Genomic DNA, 20,313 nt, shown 5'->3' with positions numbered 1-20,313 from the left:
TTAGTTGGGCCAATTCTTAGTTCCCAGAACACGATCTATTTGGTAAATACTTTTTTGTTAAACTTTTTGGTAAAGTTTATTTTTGGCAATATTGTTTGGATGCATTGTCATCTACTTTGAGTCTTTCATTGCTTGATATTGTGATTTACTCATTGTGTCTAGTGGGACAAGAGATTCGTGATAGATTTTCAGGTGCAGTCGAAGCTTTTGCTAGAAGAAACAGTCCAGGTTCTGGTCTGCATGGTGATCACTTCAAGCACAAGAATTCGGATGATCCACCATCATCCAAGGAGGTGGTAAGTAGTTAAATTTTTTATCATACTGGCACTAACCATAACCAAATGAAAGGAGCTTTAGTAGAAAACTTGTTACATTTTCTTGTCAAATTTGTTCTTGTTTTTATGTGTATTTAGTTCTTGTTCAAGGTGATTCAACTTCTCTTCCTTTTCCTGAAAGAAATCTACTGAACTTTGTTTTGAATGTCAACAACTAATCAGTTTTGGAGAACTTTAACATGTCATATCATTCCTTTTTTTCGAATGATTTTTCTACTAAAGTAAGTTTTTATATGGAAAAAACTTTCCTTACTAACTTAAGGGTCATTGAGCTCAAATGGATTACCAAAGTGGCAATCCAACACCACAGCCCTTTAGATTTCATGGAAAAAACTCAGATCCAATAATAATAATTCTAAAAATTATGATTTTTTGGGCTTGATCCAATCTTTTGAAAATAGACGACTACCGAACTTCCAAATTAAAATTTAACAGTTAAAAAAAAAAAAAAAAAAACCCTTTTTTAAGGGTATTTTTATAAGTTCATAGAATTTTGTCCTCTACATCTCTGTGGCATCGTATCATGTTTTTGGATGCCACCAGGTGAGCTCAACCACACTTAGTAAGATTTTTTAATCTTACCAAGTTAGTAAGGCTGGACTAACTCTTTATATTTTGTCAATCTTTCCTGTTATCATTATCAATTAATTGCTGAAATTCTTTTTCTCAAATAACATGTCATGAGAACCCACTAGTAAATTTGCTATGTTGAACCTTAACATGTCTGTTTTTTATACACCTTGTATGGTACATATGCGCTATATTGTTCAATCTTATTTCATTTTATTGACGTCCTTTTTGTTATTTCAACTGTACACTTATCTGATGCACTGTTTGTGCAATTGAATTAACTTCTTAGGATTGTGAATCTACAAACACATTGTCAACTTAGTGCTGAACAATTTTGAGATTGTGCTTTTTATTCATGTCCGCTAACAGACTTTTTGTATCCTAGTTACATCTCATGAGAAGTAAGAGAGGTGCATTTGTAGTTCTTAATAGTCTGCTTATTAATAGTATTTCCTGCTTATATTCTCAGGTACCAACTGATCACGAACGAGGCCGTACTTCCTCCTCAAGGAATGGTAGCTCTTCCAAGAGGGCTCTTGTATCAAGCGGCCGACGAAGCTCCTCTGGTGAACCTAGTGAGAGTCGGACAAGTCGACTAGCATCATTCAATGGCCGAACGTCTACCACTCAAAGGATCCAACCTGGGTTCGAGACCAGATCATCATCTTTCAACCGTACCACAGTTGCAAAGAATGCTGGTGATGATCCTTTACGGAGTTTTGAACTCCTGTCAATTGGGAAATCCAAATGGTAAAAAAAAAATGTCGCTCATGTCTAGGGGAAATTTCCATTTACTTTTTTTCCATTGTGTTCCGAGCATTTATTACCTTGCCTTTGCATCGTGGCTGAAGTTTGTTGATGTTCGGTTTGGTTCCTCTTTAAGAGCATTTTCAATATCTTGTCTTGGGATGCTTTTGCCCCTTACAATGTATTGTAGACTCACCTAAGAAAAAGCAGCTCACTCTAGGGAATGTTAATAAATATCTCGGAGACTCGGGATACTTGTAATAAGCATCATCATTCACTTTCATGAACTTTTTCTGTGAGACCAATATGTTCTCCGGAAGGTATCTATCCCTTGTATTTGCTAATTGTTTGTAACTTTCTTTAAATATGTACTCATAATATGGTGTCAGATGTGGCAAATGTGGTTCATTCAGGTCTTTTGTTATAAAATTGGCATGGTTTGTGCACAGCCGGTTTTTGTGAAGGGTGGCTCTATTTGCACACACCCAAATAGCTAATTTTACTTACTACATAGCCATCTTAAAGATAAAATGTCTTATTGCACACATTTAATTCCTTTTTTTTTTTGGTCTATTGCTCATTGTACTTACCAAACCTTTTTTTCTCACATATATAGACATAATACTTCTTTGTATGTAAAAAGGTTTCAATGAAGATTTTAAGTTTTGATCTTACTTTTTTTATCTTATCCTAACACCTCCAATTAAGTCAAAGTAATACATGAGAGAATTATGTTCGATAGGTACCTACTGAATCCCTTTTGTAATATCTAAATTGATTTTGTAATATGTGGTAGAAAGTTCTAGTCAGTATGAATCTACTGAATCTGTTTAGTAATATTCATTAGGTACCGAATTTAATAAAATAAATTCGGTTTGAATTTAAGATAAAATCTGTCAAAAAATCTTTGAGTTCTTTCAAAGATGTTTTACAAGTGATTTTTCCATCTTTCTAGATTAAATGCAAAGAGGTAACTTGAAGAAAAAAAAATATTAAAATCTAATCTCCAATGATTCAACTAAAAAAAAAAAGGAAGTAGGTTTTTTTGGTTCAGTAGGTTGTGGTTGGTGCAATCAATAAATACAAAAGGGTAAAAATCCAAATTTTATTTTTTAAAACATTTTTCACTTAAAATAGGTACAATTAGTCATCTCAGTGTGTGCAAATAGTGCCACCCTCTTGTGAATGCTGTTTTTTATTAAAAAAAAAAAATTGATCTATATGCTCTACCCTTGATTTTTCTCCCAAGAATCAGTCATGTTTAAGTTCTTCACCTTGTAAAGTTAATTTCTTTCTATCCTTATTTATATCTAATCTTAAGCCAATTTTTAGAAAGCCCTTGATTTTTTTCATCCAAAAAAATCTTACATTTTTCTTAAGATTTGAAGGGTGGAGAGATATAATCCAAGGTGGAATACAATGGAAAATTTTTCAGACAGAGAGGTTGAAGATGATGGTCTTAAGGGAGAAAATCAAGGGTTTTTTGGAAAGAGGTTGGGTAGCCCTAAGAACTTCCCAAAAACCTATAAGCCATATTCATCTTCTCAATGCCCAAAAGGTCAAGAGAGCCAAAGATTCGAAAAAAGTCCTTTAGAATTTAATATCATTTGCAAGCCAGGTCTATGCCTAAGGCGTGGACCATAGTAGATTTGGCTTAGTAATTTTACAATTGGCTGTCGCTCAGGCAAGAACTGGGTTGTCACGTCCCGTCGATCCAACACGAATCCCAATGATTCTTCTATTAGGTCTCAAGGCATGATAATAGATAACAACTTATGTTCAATAGTTAAATGCAGTGAAAAGATAAACAACCATCTAATTAACAGAGTGCAGAAGGTAACCAACAACTATGACATGATCCATAAACATAATAACTCATAAAACAAGTCTCACAAAACTAAAACAAACATAATAATAAGTAGTACTGAATAAAGTGGCACGCAATATCCTGACATAAGTCTTAAAAGCAAAACGTTTAAACACCCTAAACCTCTAACCCATCTTAGATTGAAGGAGATTGCTGCTCGTTGATACACTTCTCCTTGGGAACTCCATCATAATACTCTTCCTCATAAAATGACTCTTGAACGGTTGAATAATCTAAAATGATGAATGATAAGGTGAGTAACATGAGTTACTCAATAAGAAATCAATTGTTCTAACATCTAGTCATGCATGCAATGTTAAATCATACTAAAATTTAAATACTGCAAGCACAATATAATAATAATCATCAATCTATCATGTAAATATATTATCAATTCGATCATGTTTTGTAAAATAAATATATCTATCTATTAACACACAATGAAGAAAATACATAATACAAATATAACGGTGTAGTCGATAAGAGTGTTGAGGAACACATCGATATAACCGTATCAGGTATGACAATCAATATTCCAATACTTAAACTCCAATGTAGAATCACACCGTTCTTATCTGATTTTGTAGCCAGTCTTGCATACCATCGTTGGGTGACCATATATCCGACTTAGACTGATCATTGATCAAAAATCCAATATTGAGTTCAAGTAACGGTAAGGTCAACCATTTGACGATTACAGACTCCTAGTGATCACTAGTCCAGGAGATATTCCTCACATTTAAACCTACTAGAAAATCTAATGTAAATCTCGACTGTCTCTATACTATATAAATACCATTTTTACACAAAATATTTATTGGGAAAGAAGAAAAGAAATTTCTAGATCTCACTAATTGTACAACTCTCCAAGGTATCCCAATTACTTAGGAGCATAAAACCACAATGCTATCCTAGATTAATTCGTCGTTTCTAAAGATATAATAACAAATTACTCTTTCTAGGTTTTCTATGACTATTTTTTAATAAACAAAATACTTTTATTTTGTATGTATATATATATGGGAACGGATCAAGGGACAGGTGAAAAAACATATGTAAAAACAATGTAACATTAATAAATTTTCAAAATATGAGTTAGAAGTTTTGGATTAAGCTGATTTTTTGTGAGGATGATCTCTATGATGGGAAGATTATTCGGAAAAAAAAAAATCAGTCAAATCTGAAACTTCTAACCCCATTAAAAGTGATTTAGAATGTGGACCGTTGATTTTTTGTCAATTTTTGCCAATAATTTGTAAATCACTTTTGATGGATTTAGAAGATTCAGATTGAGCTGATTTTTTGTGGGGATGATCTTCTCATCATAGTGACCATCCTCGCAAAAAATCAGCTCAATCCAAAACCTCTAACCCATATTTTGAAAAACCATTGTTTTTACATATGTCCCATGAACCGCCCCCATATATATATATATATACAAACAAGATTCTAGTAGTGACCTCCAACCAAGAGTTGTATTATTTCCAACCATTTATCAATCTATCGATCCATCTATCTATCTATCACGTCTAATGTGGTATAGTTACTAGTCCATCAATCAATCGTGAACATAAGTTCTCTCTATCCATCTATTAACAAACCATCTTTCTTCTTAGGTATTTATGAAAGTACATTTTCCTTAGGTACCACGCACTAAGCACTATAAAGGAAAGGTACCAAAATGAGGCACTCCATATCCATCGAGTAGTTCCCACAAAGACCATGTGCCAATAAGAATTGAATCCAATTTGAGTATATTCATTTAAGCATGCATCCTTGTAGGAATCAAATTTTTTTTCATTTCTAGGGATTAGCAAAGTTACTAAATCAAGGAAATTGTATCCATGCCAACCTGATCCCACCCAACCAAATTAAATCCAACCCAATCTGAGATCATAGAAGGTTTGGCTCCCAAGGGGAGCTGGTCCCTCATTGTGATTTATCTAGGTGATTCGACGGACCCCTCATCTTGTTTCCTCTACGAGATTCGGCCCCCAAGGCCTACCCCTCATCATCTTTCACCTAAGTGGTTCGGGCCCCATGGCTGACCCCTCATCATGCTTCATCTAGAAGGTTTGGCCACCATGGACAAGCACTCATCATGATTCATTTAGGTGGTTCGGCAGAATCTACCTTTTTCTTAACTTAATAAAATGGACCAATCCCCTCAAATTCGATAATACAATTCTATTCATTAAATAATCAATTCAACCGAACCTCCTTCCCCATTATATTACACATTCTCATGATTAAAGCCAACCCAGAGTTATTTTTTCTACAAAAACAAACTTTAACAAAACCACTTGTTTTAGTGACCATTCAGTCCTTGATTTCATGAATGATGTCGACTCCATAATGCAAGTAGCGTGAAGGCTTCTTGAATGAAACTTATATGTCTAAACTCTACAGAGGTCAATATTAAATGGACTATATACAGATTCTCAGTGTGTAATAATGGTCTAATAACATGTCCAATCTTTGTCACTAAATTCATGGGATTTTTGCTTAAAGTAGGAAGAATGCCAAAAAGGGTATCTTAAAAAAAATAAATCAGCCACTAATAGACTAGTAGAGAATAATCATTGATTTTTTTTACTCTAATCTTCTTGATTTTGTGCTGGCATCCTCATCATAAAATTGTCCAAAATTTTTCCCAATTTTTTTTTTTAAATTTTCTGAGCCAACTCCCATGAAATGATTAAGACAACTCGTCGTGAGTCGAAGTCGTTTCCAACACAAGGATAGAGGAAGTATGTTGCTTGTAAAATTAGGGCTAGATGGTTAAAGTGCACTTTTAAAATGCTATAAGATCGACAAATACTAATCAAGTTAAAAGAAAATTTGCATAAGACAGCATTAAGACCATCTATGCTTTATGAAAATGAATGTTGGATTGCTAAAAGAAAATCATAATGATAGATTGAGTGTGACAGAGCTGATGATGCTAAGATAGACTAGTAAAAAGACTAGAAAAGATAAAATTAGAAACGAACTCATTCAAAAAAAAAGAAGTAGCAGTTACTCCAACAGACAATAAACTAAGATAAAGTCAACTAGGATGATTTGAACACATTTCACAAAAGCCGTACAAAGAGTTAGAAGGAATATGCTAGGCAAGGGTTAGTCGTGGGATTAACGCTCCTCAAACCCTAGCAACTTAGCTAAGTTGGCACCGCCAACACATGATAATGGAGAACACGATTCATTAAGACAACCCCAAATGATACTTCATCTTTGATGATGATGACGATAGAAGTTTATTTTCTTATATGAGAGAACAATTTCTTTTTTCAAAATTATCCTAATATTAGGGTTTTTCGAAGGAATCCAATGATCCAAGATTATCTTAGATTTTTGGCTCATATATAAATATGAAGAGGAATCAATAAAAGACTGGAGAATTTTGAGTTCAGAGTTCATAGAGTTTGGTATCTCCAGAGAGAGAGAGAGTTCTTTCTGGAGGTGGAAATCTAAATGCATTTCAGTTTCTATGAAAGTAAATTCATCTATATGACTTTTCATAACCCTATAACACATTCAGCGAGAAATCTGCAAAAACTGAAAAAAGAAATTACAATAAAAGATAATAAAGAAAATCGAAGAATATAACCTGTAGTTTCGATGATAACTGCAACTAGATAATAATTTAACTGTCTGTGAAGGTTTTCACGTCAATAGTCAAGTTCAAAAGAAATACAGCACCGATAAATAAAAGCAAGATTTGGTTACTCGGAGACTACTCTCCTCAAGAAGCTTTCAGATCGTCCAAGCCAACACTAGCCTGCCGTGAAGGTAAACAAATAAAATAATGAACAAATCATACTTTTATATGAAAAAAAATGCTTGATTAGTAACAGAATTTAATGAATATTGTGATTTTCTCATTCCCGTGCTTTGCTTGGAGTAACAAAATTCTCCGAATTAGGGGTTAGCCGATTAAAAATTAGTCATAGAATATGGTAATTTTTTTTTAACCTTCACCTCCAAAATTTTAGTTTTTTCAACATTCAAACATCAAGAAGAAGATAGGATTTAGAAAGTGGTTGAAGATTGAGAGGTTTTGGTAAGAAATCCAATAAAATTTCAGATTGCTTTTTACGAAACATTTCCAAATTGAACCCTCACCAAATAATTACCAAATCCAAACTTCGTTACTGTGCTTATATCCCATTTACTTCAATTCTGTTCCTCTGAAAAATCATCTTGTGGCAGCATGATTTCTGTGACCCATTTTTAACTTAATTCACTGCTCCCTACTACATTGTCAGCCTAAATACCACAATTCTTCGTAAGCTAATCAAGCCCTATGTTATTTTTCTTCTTTTTTTTTCCTCGTCAGTTATCAATCCCTCCCTCTGAGATAGCAAGATGAACAGACATTATTTTTCTTGATTTATCCAATTCTTTCTATTTTACCTTAACACGGAGATTTAACATTGTCTTAACTCATTCATGATTATAGTGATGCAGGGCTTCCTTTTATTCTATTATCTTATTCAGATTTTCTTTATGAAATGGGTCTCATCAACAAAGTAGTTGAATGTAAGCAAAACCCAACCCTACGATATGAGACATCTTACCAAGAACTTGTGGTTTTCCTCAAGAAGTGGAGCAAAAGTTGTGCAGAATTTCTCAATGTCAGCATTGATATCACCCGTTCCCCCTATCACTTCCATGAACTTCTTCCTATCAGGAGCAAGTTTCATAGCAACCTGTAATTTTGATACATAATAAGTGCAAATGGAAACTAAAGAGAGACATAAGGAGAAAATTTGGGAAAATAAGTAATGTTTAACAACTTATGTTCAATCTCATAATATTCATCATCATCATCATTCAGATTGCCTAATCCCAGCTATTTAGGGTCAGCAAACATGAACCATAACTCGCTATTCAGTTCTATCTAGAGCTCTGTCTTATACATATCTTCTTATTAGCTAGACCATGCCCTTTTACGCTTTCTCTCAGTTCGTTGAAGCTTTCAACCTGCACTACAACACTACTCACTAGTGCAGTCTTGGTCTTTGTTCTACGAGCCCAAACCATCTACATCAACTTTCGTTTTTCCCCCAGATGTGCTACTTTTTTTTTTTCTTTCTTTCTTTCTTAGTCTTATGTGCCATAAAACATAACTGATCTTATTGCATATTATATTAAATACAAGATGGGGTAAATGCACCTACATAAACAAGTTATAAAACCTTTTTTTTTGGATAAGTAAAGATGAATTTTATTAAAAAGGGAGGTTGAGATGACCAGTCCGAGAAAACACAACAAAACAACACAACACCAAACAACTACCCTAACAAGAAAATAGCCTTTAACTCTTTAAAAAAATTTATACCAAGAAAACAGCAGAGCCAACAAAACCACAATGATCTCCTGAAATGGCTGCTCCTTTCCTAAAAAAATATGAGCATTCCTTTCCTTCCACAGACTTGAACAAATAACGAAAGGAACCAAGCCCCAAAGAACACACTTGGACTTTGAGAACAAATGGCCCCAAGCCAACGAACACTCAAAAGACCGTGCAATCAAAGGAAAAGGGGGGATGTAATCCAATGCCATCCACAAAACGAAGCCTCTAAGACCATGAATAACCGCACCCAATTTAAAGAATATCCAGGAAAAAATGTAATGAAGCTCCTTTAAGGATTTCCGATCAATGGAACATCAAGATCACTAAAGCAACCAATAATTTTTATCATACATTCTACTATTACGTTATTTACAAAACGTTACACCAAAAAAAAACAAAAAAGCAGGGAAGAAGCCTCCAAAGAACACAGCTGCACTTAACAAACCTTCTACGGACCAACCTTGACATTCTTTTGCATTGTTTGGCATAATCTTTTGGATTTTGAAAATCCAAAAGAACTCACTCCACTCTGCAGTGTTTGATCATTACAAGTCAGCCACATGACATACCGAAAGGACGTTTCACTATAGCCACTTTAGATCTAATTCTACGGCCAACATTTTCTCCTATCTCTTCCTTTTTTATGTATAATCAAATCTAGAGTAATAATTTGCAATTCTTACTTTTTCATAAAGCATGGTGGATTCACTAGTGAAAAGTGTTTTTCATACAAATTTGTTTTATATTTGCTATCAAACCTGTCGTAATGTACTTCAGTACTTATACTTCCATATTTTGGTAAGTATAACTTTATTCCAAAAAGAGAAGAATGTACAAAAGGCAGTTGAGTTGACCGACCTAAGAACAAAGAGAAAAAATTACATCAAGCAAACAAACTCCCACCTAAAGACAAACTCCTCAAAAAGAGCACCTTTGAACTCAACAAATAATTTACACCAAAAAAATAATAATCCAAGGATATTTAAACAACTCCTGAAAAGAGGACTCCACTCCTTGAAACATAGTACTTTGTTGCACATTAAAGAACAAATTCCAACGCCTCATTCCTTTTGTACCCTACTAGCCCTGGATTTGTCTTGGTACCCCTAAAACATATGGTTTCCAAGATATCTCTCCGTATTTCTAATTTCACATTTTTCCCTTAGTCCCATCAACCAACACTATGTCATCTGGGAATAACATTAAAGTACTAAAATAGATTACGTTTTAAAATTATGGGTTAGTGTGTAATTATGTTAAAGTAGGGGTGGGTAGTTTTTAATATAAAAAATTATGTGGTTGTGAGTGGTGTCATGTGTCACACCACCCACCTTTCCTTTTCTTTGCTATAAAGAAGAAAGGGGATGATCCATTTGATTCTTAAAAAAAAAAAATATAAACAAAGAGAAAGAAAAGAAAGAAAGAGAAAGGAGGACAGGAAGAAAGAAAGAAGGAAAGAAAGAAAGAAAGGAAGGAAGAAAGAAGGAAAGAGGTAGGAAAACTTACACTTCCCCATAATAGTCTTAGGTTTTTTTTTTTTTTTAAGAATCAAATGAACTCAGCCCCTTTCTTCTTTGGAAGAAAGAAAATGAAAGGTGGGTGGTATGACCCACAACCACATAATTTTTTTTATTAAAAACAATCCCACCCTTCCTAATCCTAATTACACTATCACCCCTACTTTAACATAATTACACACTAACCCATAATTTTAAAAATTAATCTATTTTAGTATTTTAATTAATTAATTAACACATTTATTTTTTATTTTTTTAATAATTTTATTTTTTCAAGTCATTACAGAAAACTCATGGATTGTAATCCCCATGTCATTTCAATCTCCAAACCTTATCCTCCATACACCCTCCAATATCCAATATCTTTTACTTTCTTTCCCTATATGCCTATATGCGCCCCCTCTACAATCTAAAATTTCCTAAACAATTCATCAGTCCTCTATCTCATCCACTATGACTAGTTTGATTGAGTAAAACACTTACGACATATCTATTAAATCTTCTAGCATCATACCTACCTCATTTCATGTATTTTCATCTCTTCTATGCAAAACGATGTGTAGTCATATCCAATTTCCTATGCTTTCTCAGATATATTTCAGGCCCGTTTGGATACAGAGTAGAAAGTATAAAGTAACTGTGAAAAAATTAACTTTGGGGAAAGTAACTATTAAAAAGAAAAAGTTTGTTTGGTTAAAATGTCAGAAAGTATGTTTGGTAAACATTTACTTTTATAAAGTCAAAAAGCAATATATATATATATATATACATGATTCACCGCCTTACCTATCAAATGTCTAGAACCGAATCGAATATCCAAAAAAGATCAACTCAATTCAAAATCAACAAACATTTTAAATAAATACCTAAACATAATTTAAACCAATAGATTCAAATAAGAATTAGAAATAGGAGTTTGAAACCATGAACCAAGTGTAAGGTTGATATGCTTCAAAAAAAAATTAGGAAAATTTTTATGTACCAAGTAGACCCAAAGTCAAACAGTTGGTAGGAAAACTTCTACTTCTTTCTATGCAAGAACAAGTGATTATTAGTAAAAATAGAAGTACATTTCAAACCAAAACCATTCACAAAAACAAAGAGAACATAAACAACAGCTTGGATCAGATCCATAACAAAATATTAAACCCTAGTTAGATCCAAACCCTCCAAATCCTCTCACTGTTGAATCAAAATCCTCAATCTCCAAAACCTCTTGGAGTTACTATATTCTCAATGATTAACTGGGCAATTTTATCACTAAGCTTCACCTAGAAATCAACATCAGAGTGATTGAACAAGATAATCCCAATTGGTCCCCAGTAATCGGCATCAATCACACCAACACCCACATCGATCGAATACTTCCACGCCAAACTCAATCAATCACACTAGGACCCATTTGGATGAAACCCTAGAAGAATTGTTGTTGCACACACATACACAGGGGGGGGGGGGGAGGGAGAGAGAGAGAGAGAGTCTGAGCTTACTAGTTATGACAAAGTGACCAAGATTGTTGGTTCAGAAACACAAAAGAGAAACGAACAAAAGAGGAAAAAATCAAGCTGCCAAAAGTTGTCTTCTACTTTTACTTTTGAAAGTAGAAAGCAATTATTATTTTACTTTTTAAAAAATCATAATTTTTAAAATTTTTTAAAGCCCGTTTGGATACACATCCAAAAGTAACGTTTTTTACTTTTAAAAGTTAAAAAGTCAATTTGGATTAACATAAAAAAAGACTTTTAAAAAGTTAAAAATAATTACTCTCTACTTTCAAAACTAAAAAATAGAAATCAACTTTTCAAGTCCAATTTTTCCTCTCTTCCTTTTACGTCTCTCTTTCATGCTTCTCAGCCGAGTCAGAAGAGAAGCCTTTCTTCATCATATCTAGTAATCTCTCTCTCTCTGTGAGAGCAAGTGTTTGAGATCTTTTCACCATATTTGGCCTTGAAGACGAAGGAAGGATCAGAGGGCAATGGAGAAAGATAAGATCGAACTTTGACCTCTCAAGCTTCAGATATCGATGGTTCCATCGATAGAACTGAAATCAAACTGATTCCTCTGAGAAATTCTCTTCTCCCAACAATCTGATGATGAGATTCAATGGTTGTGAAGAGTTAGATCAAAGAGATAGCATGGGTTTCTGAAATTAGAAGCAAAGATGGATGAGATCTTGAAAGAGAAGAGTTTGGGATGGGAACGATGTGAGAGAGTGGTGTTAGAGAAGCAGAGGTCGCCATTAGGGAGAGAAAAAGGTTGGATTAGGTTAACTGATTAAATGTTTTTTTTTAATTGCTTTTGTGCATCAGAACTTATAGTTGTCTTGATTTTGTGTAATTGAAGAAATGGGGTTAGGTTGAATTGTGGGTCTTGTATATGATTTTTGTTTGTTTGTGAATGTTTTTATTTTTTTTGTTCATTTAATTGTTGCGGTGAGTTGATTTATTTGGATATAAAAAAATTACTTTTTGACTTTATAAAAATTAGTTTACCAAACAATCTTTCTGACCTTTTAACCAAACAGACTTTTTCTTTTAAAAAATACTTTTTTCCAAATTACTTTCTACTTTCAACTTTGTATCCAAACGAGCCCTAAGTTGGTCCAAACTGACTTTCTTACTTTTAAAAGTAAACAGTTACTTTTTTATGACGGGCTCTTCATCACATATCAACATGCATTTTTAACTCACCTTCATCCCTCCACCATTTTAACCATCTCAAAGTCCACAGTCACCGAGTAACCAAGCTTACTTACTCTCCTTACCTTTTCTAACTCCCTAAATACCAAGTAGCCCAACAAAACCTTATTTGCTCATACAAGCTTCTAAACCTATGCTAACTAGGTGTCAGAATACTTTCTGGGGCACCACCGCAGCTCATCACTACTAGAAACATCCTAACCAGCCCTAGCCCATGTACAACTGCCTCTGATTTGTGATGCAACACAGCGCTACACCCGACTAGTCCAAAAGCAACAAATTAGAGCTCAAGAAAAGAGATTTGCCACAATTTCTAGGATGGAAGCTAATCTGACACGAGAAATTTGGCAAAAAATTTAAGATGGCAGCTTATCTAATGCAACCCTCCACCTTCATACATGCATGATACTGGCCAACCTAAAATGGACTTTACCATAAGGACTAAGAAATATTAGACTGATAAAAGGAAGGAACAGTATACAAGGATCCAATACCAATGGAGAGAAAAATTGTAGACCAATACCAGGGGGAAACAAGGACGGAACAATGAAATGTTTGAAAGGGGTTAAAGGATTTTTCTCGATGAATTTCCAAAAAATATTTAGGACAAGGATTGCAGATTAATGGCTAACAACTGATTCTACAGAGTTCATAATAACAAACTATTGGAGAAAGCACTTCAAATTTAGTACGTAGTGTAAAACCAATGAGAGAACTATATTTTCTAAGTGTTTTCTGCTTTTTTACACGGCGCCATATGGAATCTTAATAAAAGGAAAACTTTTTCTAAAAATTATTTCCTTAACAAAAAAATTATATCATTTTAACAGTGGGCCAAAATAGTAGTAGAAAATGCAGTTTCACGAAATATATTTTAGGAAAACTTTTCAAAGAAAAATTTCATAAGGGGCATAAATTTCAATTTCAATATATGGGCATAAAAGGTATTACAGTGAAACTTGAACTGGCAAGCCAGCCATGCCATTTTTTCAGGGTTTTGACATAGGAATCAGTACAAGCTTGTGACATAGTCCAATCCTGATGCTCCAGTAAGTTGCGAAATAATTCCACCAGGAAATCCATGGCCCTAAGAAGATACCAATATGACATCAGTGTAATCAAAAGCATCAGGAATAAGGCTATAAGACAATTTATTTATTTATATATTTTAATCAACTCAAAAGATGCAAATGATTCACTTATGGATGCAAACACAAGCACAGACAGACATAACTCTGCACCTTGTTAACCAGAGAAGACCGTTTGTGCAACTGGATGAACCTTTTGCTGTTTTAGCTTCAATCTCTGGTCGTATCATACTATACAAATGGTTAAATTCTGAAGGATTTGAAGTATATTTAGACTCCAACCTCTGCAATGGAAAATCAACACAGAGAATAAGCACTTAATAGCAAGCACTGATTTTATCATTAAAATAGAAAAAAGGTTTTCATTGATAGGTAAAGATAGTTTCTATTCTTTGATAAATAGAAATTTATCCTTAAATTTCATTAAAATAGAAATTTATCACTTAGATGAGGAAGCATGTGTAAATGAAACAACATTTTGTGGCCCCAGACAGCAACCCCAGTCTAACAATTGATTCACGTGAGATTTCTCTAACTAGAGACGAATAAAAGTGCAAATCAATATTCAAGTTGACCAGCAACAGAAACCTATTAAACATATAAGACTGCAGCTGTAACATTCTGTAGAGGTATATATAATTTTAAATGCATACTTTACAAACAACCATAACTTTATCCACCAAAAGGAATCCTATAAAACATTGGTACCATAACCAGAAGGGGTCTGGATAAGGTGTGTTAGTCTAGAAGCACAAGAAACTATCACTGAGTTTCAAAGTTGCAAGCACTATCACAATCAATTAACTAGACTTCAAAGATGAAAAGCAGAGGCTTCTTAATAGTATTGAGAACATAACATTAATGGCTACAACAATGTCAACAACAGAAAAGATGTCCAAAAATACCAATGAATAAAGAACAGCACATGCTGAAGTTTTCAATTCAAGAGCAGGTGGGGAAGTTTAAAGAATGAAAAAGCTAAGCAAGCCATCAGAGTAAGTACAGTTACAATCACAGAAACAAACATCAACTTTGCAACTGTCGTACATAAACTGTAATTTTTCTTTACAAGCATTACATCCCAATAATCTCACCATTCCGGTGAAAACTGAAATGTCATTTCTTCAAACAATATTAAAGGGGAAAAGCGATCACCAAACATGTAAAGAGAAGCAACGTTAATCCCAATTAAGCAGAAAACATCTATGACTATGATACCAATAAACCAGAAAACATCTATGACTGTGATACCAATAAAGCAGAAAATATATACCATGCGAAAGCAAGAAAAAAAAAAGTCTTACCGTTATGTTACCCCCAACATCCGATTTTACAAGTACCATGGCAGCTCCAAACTTATCTGGAATAAAAAAAACATAATAATTTAAGAAAAAAAAAAAAGCAGCAACAGCAGCAGTTCAATAAAACCCAAGTAGAATTTCTCATAGAGAAAAGAGCAATAATATACTGCATCAATGGCAAGCCATTAGAACATAGAGAACTCGTGAAAATTCAGTATATAGCATTAAGTTCTAAATGAAAACTACGGGAATAATGTTGTAGCATGCTATCTGCAAATTATTTTCAAAAAGATCAAATATATCCTTACACTTTCTCCGATGCAACTTTGTTTCAAAGAAGCAAAGACTAGCATATCTAGCCTTCACTACTTCTTTGACCTTCCTCATGTTCTTTTAGAACCATCAACTTGCATGCTCCTTCTAACTCGGTTTACCATTGGCCGTAGTTGTGCATGAGTAAGCCATCTTAATCGACTTTCACAAAGTTTAGCGCTTGTTGAGCCTGCTACATTTTCTAAATTCCATCTTTCATAGTCTTTCCTCGTCCACTTAGCATCCTCATATTTGCCACACTCAATCTAAGAATATGTTTTATGAGTTGCCCAATATTCAGATCCAGAAAGCATAGTCTCTCTAACTGCCGCCACAGCATTGCAAAAGCCCACTTTATCCATCCGAATCTCATTTTAGAGGCGACATCCTCCTTAAAACTTCCCATTTATTTTATTGCAACCAACCATATCCCCACCCAAGTGTCAGACAATTAAAAGTAGTTTGTTTTGTTTGAGTTCTTAAAAAAAAAACAGTTAAGTTGGCTTGAGATAAAATTAATATAGTAAGAAATCTCATGCAAAAAAACAATGATAATAATTTAAATATGAATCTTTTTTTATTTTCCAATTATCCCCTTGGAAACTTGATTTTTATGATTAAAAATAATGTATATAAAAAATTAATATAACCATTGTAAGTTGTAACTACCCCTTTACATTTTCATCACTCTTATCTATAAAAAATCTTATTATTCAAAGAACCCATTAATCATTGAAAATAATGCCATTACTTAAGCAGCACTTGAATCACAAGTGCATTCCCCCAAGTGTTTTTTGAGTACATAAATGTGAAATACAAATGTTTGGTAACTAGATAGACCTACATAACCGTGTTGTCCGAGAAAAGAAGAGCAACCACTTGCCTCATAAAACTCAACCTCCTTTGTAATCTGCTTGTGTTGCTCTCTAGTTTGGCTTTTTCGGGGCCTAGCATCTATAATCTCACCCCATTTTGACAAATTGTGCAATGTACAGAGTTAACTATTAAATTTATGTATTTTAATTTTTATTCAATTAATTACTTTCAACTAAATAGAATATAAATAACAAGTATATATTGTATGCTTTACCCTAAATTGAGATAGATTGGGTATGCAAAAAGAAGGCCAATAACATCATTGAGGAGTGCTTTTGTACAAATGCAATGCCAAAATGACATGAATAGATATGGTTAAAAAAGAAGAAGATACAGAGATACAAGCCTGGACTGAAGATACAGCTCAACATAGAGTGAATGGAAAAATATGATTTGATGATGATGGCAAAACATGCAGATGCAGAATAAAATGGCAAATTTTATTCACGGTAAGGAACAACCTTGTTCACACCAGCATGTAAAGTTGGCACAATGTGGGGATGGGTGATACCAAATCCAGGATCACTTCCTATCTAAACCTTTGAACTACTACCCAAAAAACTGACTCTACGCAACCCCACACCCCCAACATGAAAAGAACAATGTGTAACTTACTAAAGTACAAATGTACAGTTGTATTATATATTTTAAGTAACAATAAAGAAAAATACACATGTGAAATTTATTGTAGTTGGACCTTTCAGTCACTGAAGTATGTGAAAGCACAAGAATAAAAAAGTAAATAAACACATAAATTGAGATGCAATAAGGCCATTCTCCAAGTTAAAAATCAGATAATAATACCTATAACAGGAAGTATAAGCTTGCACACATCCAAGAAAGGCTTGGTTAGCATTTCCCCTTCTTCAGATTTGACATGCTTCATTCCTTCCAAACATGGGGTGAACACAGTTCCCTCCATTCTTTACTCTTTACTGCTTAAACATAATAGTAAACATAAACCTTAGCACTCTATCACAATTTTCCCATGCACAGAAACATGAAAGAAAATGCAAATGTAACAAAAAAAAACACACACACACACAATTACAATGCTTGTTTGTGAAGCTGTCATTTAATCAGTAGAAAACAAAAACTAAATGCTGCAAACAGAGCCTTAAACTAAATTGTTAGATTCCTAGAGAGACAACAGTGAAAATTCAAATGAAATTTCAAGTGAAGAATCCTTCATATTCAAAAGAATACTGAAATAGAAACACAAAATTAGGATGCAAAAATACATAATGGATAATTGTTTCTTCTTCTTTTTATGGACCGCGGCTTTGCTAAGTCCTACATTGAAACTTTGAAAAGGAGAGAATTTATGATCTCTCATACAATCTCTGCCATCCTAATCTACAATATCTAAATAAGATCCTAGGTAGATAGTGTTGAAAGTGAAACAGCATACTTTGAGGATCAGGAAACCAATCGATCATTTACACAGAAACTCGAATCTCAACAGATGATTCAAAATGCAAACTAGCGGGAGATCGTATACTAGCATCGCCTACGCTATGAAAAAGATAATAAATCGTTACTGATTCAATGGATCTAACAGTTTCACTCACAAATCTTCGAATACAGATTATGAAACTAAACAAATCTACACCTATTCAATCAGATCTATCCCATTTAAGCAACAAAAAAAAAAAAACTTTGCATTACTTTAAATCGGAAATAATCAACTCAAATACGTCCTTCGCACTCATCATAAACTCAGATAAAAACGCATAAAGATCATAATTGATGCAAAAAAAATATCTCATTTTCTACCGATTTTCGCAATGGATACAACCTCGAGGCAGAAATTAAATGAAAATCAACTATTAATCTCAAAAGATCAGAAATCCAGCACTAGAATTTTATAACGTTTAGAGATCTGACCAAAGTAAATTGTCCCGAAAAAATCGAAATTTTGGGTCCGATTCGATTTCAGTGACTCACGATCGCCTAATGAGGAAAAGTTGTGCTGCGTCGAGATGCGTGTAATTAAGGTTGATAAAGGTGGTTCAATGGCGGAAAAATGAGAGAGGGAGAGAAGAGTGCGGTGCTGTTCCCACGTTGTTAGAATAAAATTGATTCGAGACGAGAGGCTCAACTTTCGATCGTGTTGTGCGCACGTACGAAAGTATAATCGGTTTTAAATTAATAATGTAAAGATGGGCCCAAATTAATAATGTACAGATCGGCCCAATAAACTGAATGTTGTAGTGGATATAGAAGAATAATCTTTAAAAAAAAGTGATGATAATAAGAATAAGGGGAAATTCATATAATAAAAAGAGTTTATATTGCCACTCTTTTTGCTAATGCCACCCCATGATATGTACCAATTCTTCAATGATTTACATATGAATTAGGGTGGCATTAGCAAAATTGTTTTGGCAATAGAATCTCTCATAATAGAATATAATAGTAGAACCCACTCTCTTTGTTCAAGATTTATGCCCCACAAAGAATGTATCTCAAGGAAAAATTTTACATTTTCTCTTCTTTATCTCCTAAAAATATTTCTAACTTTATTTCTTTTCTTCTTCTACCATTTTTGAGTATTACACGATCAAAGTGGCAATAGACGGTATTAATTAAGAAGATTTTACTATGCTTCCAAGAAGCTTCAAATCTTCATATCTTCATAAAAACCAACAAGGTGGCGGATCATCTTGCATCTTCTATTTGTACTTTGAGTTGTTTAAAAATTGATTGTGGGACTATTTCTAGCTGTCTACCTTTCTTGTGTCTCAACATCAAAGAGGTTTCCCCTTCCTTAGGTTGTAGTTGGTGTGGGTCTAGCTTAACCCTGTTGATCTTTCAAAAAAAAAAAAAAAAATAGGGTGAGTAAAGTGCCTTGGAGGAAAGGGTGACTTGTTAAAGCCATCATGACAAGAGCTGCCTTGGGATTGATTTTGAATATAGAGAATGTAATAAGTTGTTGGCTACTTAGCTCCTACCTAACTTCTTTAGGTAGGGTTGTTTTTGAGCCCTTGGATCTCCCAAGTGATTTTAAGAACATCATATGTAAGAATACATGTGAGCATGTCTATGATAAATTAAAATCTTGGTTTTTTGTTGGCGGTCTGCTTAACCACCCTTGATCTTTAAAAAAAAATTAAAATAGTATTACCCCTTCAAATTTATTGGTTTTCCTCCTCTCTTCTTTCTTAATAAAACACTATGGTGAGTTTCAATCTCCCAGTCTCAAGGTTTATTGCAAACTCTCGTCTATATAATAAACACTATGATGAGTTCCATCCTCCTTGTCTCAAGTTTATACCTCATAAGTAATGTATATTGAGGACAAGTTTTACCTTTTCTCTTTTCAAAAATGCTTTTAACCTTATTCTCTTTCTTCTTCTACCCCTTTTCAATATGTATATCCTCTTCTTCCTCATTTTTTAATAATACATTTTCAATTTTATTATTTTTTTCTCTTTTACCCCTGCATCTTAAAGATTTTTTAATAATACCCCCTTACCCTAAAGAGGATACTCATGCCATATGCATGGGCAACCTCTAATCTATGTAATAAAACATAATGGTAGACCCCACTCCCTTGTCTCAAGATTTGTATAACATAAATAGAGTATCTTGAGAACAGTTGTCCTCTCTCTTCTTCCCCTTCTTAAGAATAACCTCAAT

At 33.7% G+C, this 20,313-nt stretch overlaps 2 protein-coding genes across 6 annotated transcripts in view; one reads left to right on the top strand and one right to left on the bottom strand.

Moving 5' to 3' along the window:
- LOC147382966 (casein kinase 1-like protein 10) overlaps positions 1 to 2,115 on the top strand; it is a 49,659-nt gene extending 47,544 nt beyond the window's left edge. For 2 of the 3 annotated variants that reach the window (XM_086428983.1, XM_086428981.1), the window contains exons 13-14: positions 163 to 296; positions 1,375 to 2,115. In XM_086428983.1, the coding sequence (XP_086285109.1) occupies positions 163 to 296; positions 1,375 to 1,659 (419 nt within the window). In that variant the 3' untranslated portion in view covers positions 1,660 to 2,115. The remainder of the gene's footprint in view (positions 1 to 162; positions 297 to 1,374) is intronic. The other variant, XM_086428982.1, reaches the window with a different exon arrangement.
- A 1,333-nt stretch (positions 2,116 to 3,448) lies between these two features.
- LOC147382965 (glycolipid transfer protein 1-like) lies at positions 3,449 to 18,791 on the bottom strand. 3 transcript variants are annotated; one of them, XR_015173871.1, is made up of 8 exons: positions 18,559 to 18,791; positions 17,476 to 17,606; positions 15,487 to 15,542; positions 14,336 to 14,466; positions 14,046 to 14,181; positions 8,100 to 8,231; positions 7,130 to 7,300; positions 3,449 to 3,752 (listed from the first exon to the last, which is right to left on the bottom strand). XR_015173871.1 is itself a non-coding variant. In XM_086428984.1 (7 exons), exons 2-7 carry the CDS (start codon positions 17,591 to 17,593, stop codon positions 7,265 to 7,267), a joined length of 609 nt encoding a protein of 202 aa, XP_086285110.1. In that variant the 5' UTR covers positions 17,594 to 17,606; positions 18,559 to 18,791; the 3' UTR covers positions 7,113 to 7,264. The 3 variants fall into 3 exon arrangements, 1 of the variants encoding a protein (XP_086285110.1); XR_015173872.1 differs by lacking the exon at positions 18,559 to 18,791 and adding an exon at positions 18,340 to 18,459; XM_086428984.1 differs by lacking the exon at positions 3,449 to 3,752 and having other exon boundaries at positions 7,113 to 7,300.
- Positions 18,792 to 20,313: the final 1,522 nt, after the last annotated feature.

The sequence above is a fragment of the Akebia trifoliata genome, chromosome 16 (assembly GCF_017979445.1).
Source record: "Akebia trifoliata isolate Shusen 1 chromosome 16, ASM1797944v1, whole genome shotgun sequence".
Classification (NCBI taxonomy): Eukaryota; Viridiplantae; Streptophyta; class Magnoliopsida; order Ranunculales; family Lardizabalaceae; genus Akebia; species Akebia trifoliata.
The sequence above is the reverse complement of the archived record's forward strand: the minus strand, read 5'-3'. Positions and strand labels throughout refer to the sequence as shown.

Excerpts from the sequence above, each read along its gene's own strand:
- LOC147382965 (XM_086428984.1), bottom strand. The coding sequence starts at position 17,593 with ATGGAGGGAACTGTGTTCACCCCATGTTTGGAAGGAATGAAGCATGTC. Across the intron at positions 14,182-14,335 it reads GGTCTTCTCTGGTTAACAAG|GGCCATGGATTTCCTGGTGG; the intron begins GTGCAGAGTTAT and ends GTATCTTCTTAG. Across the intron at positions 8,232-14,045 it reads TTGCCAGTTCAAGTTTCACT|GTTGCTATGAAACTTGCTCC; the intron begins GTAATACCTTTT and ends TCAAAATTACAG.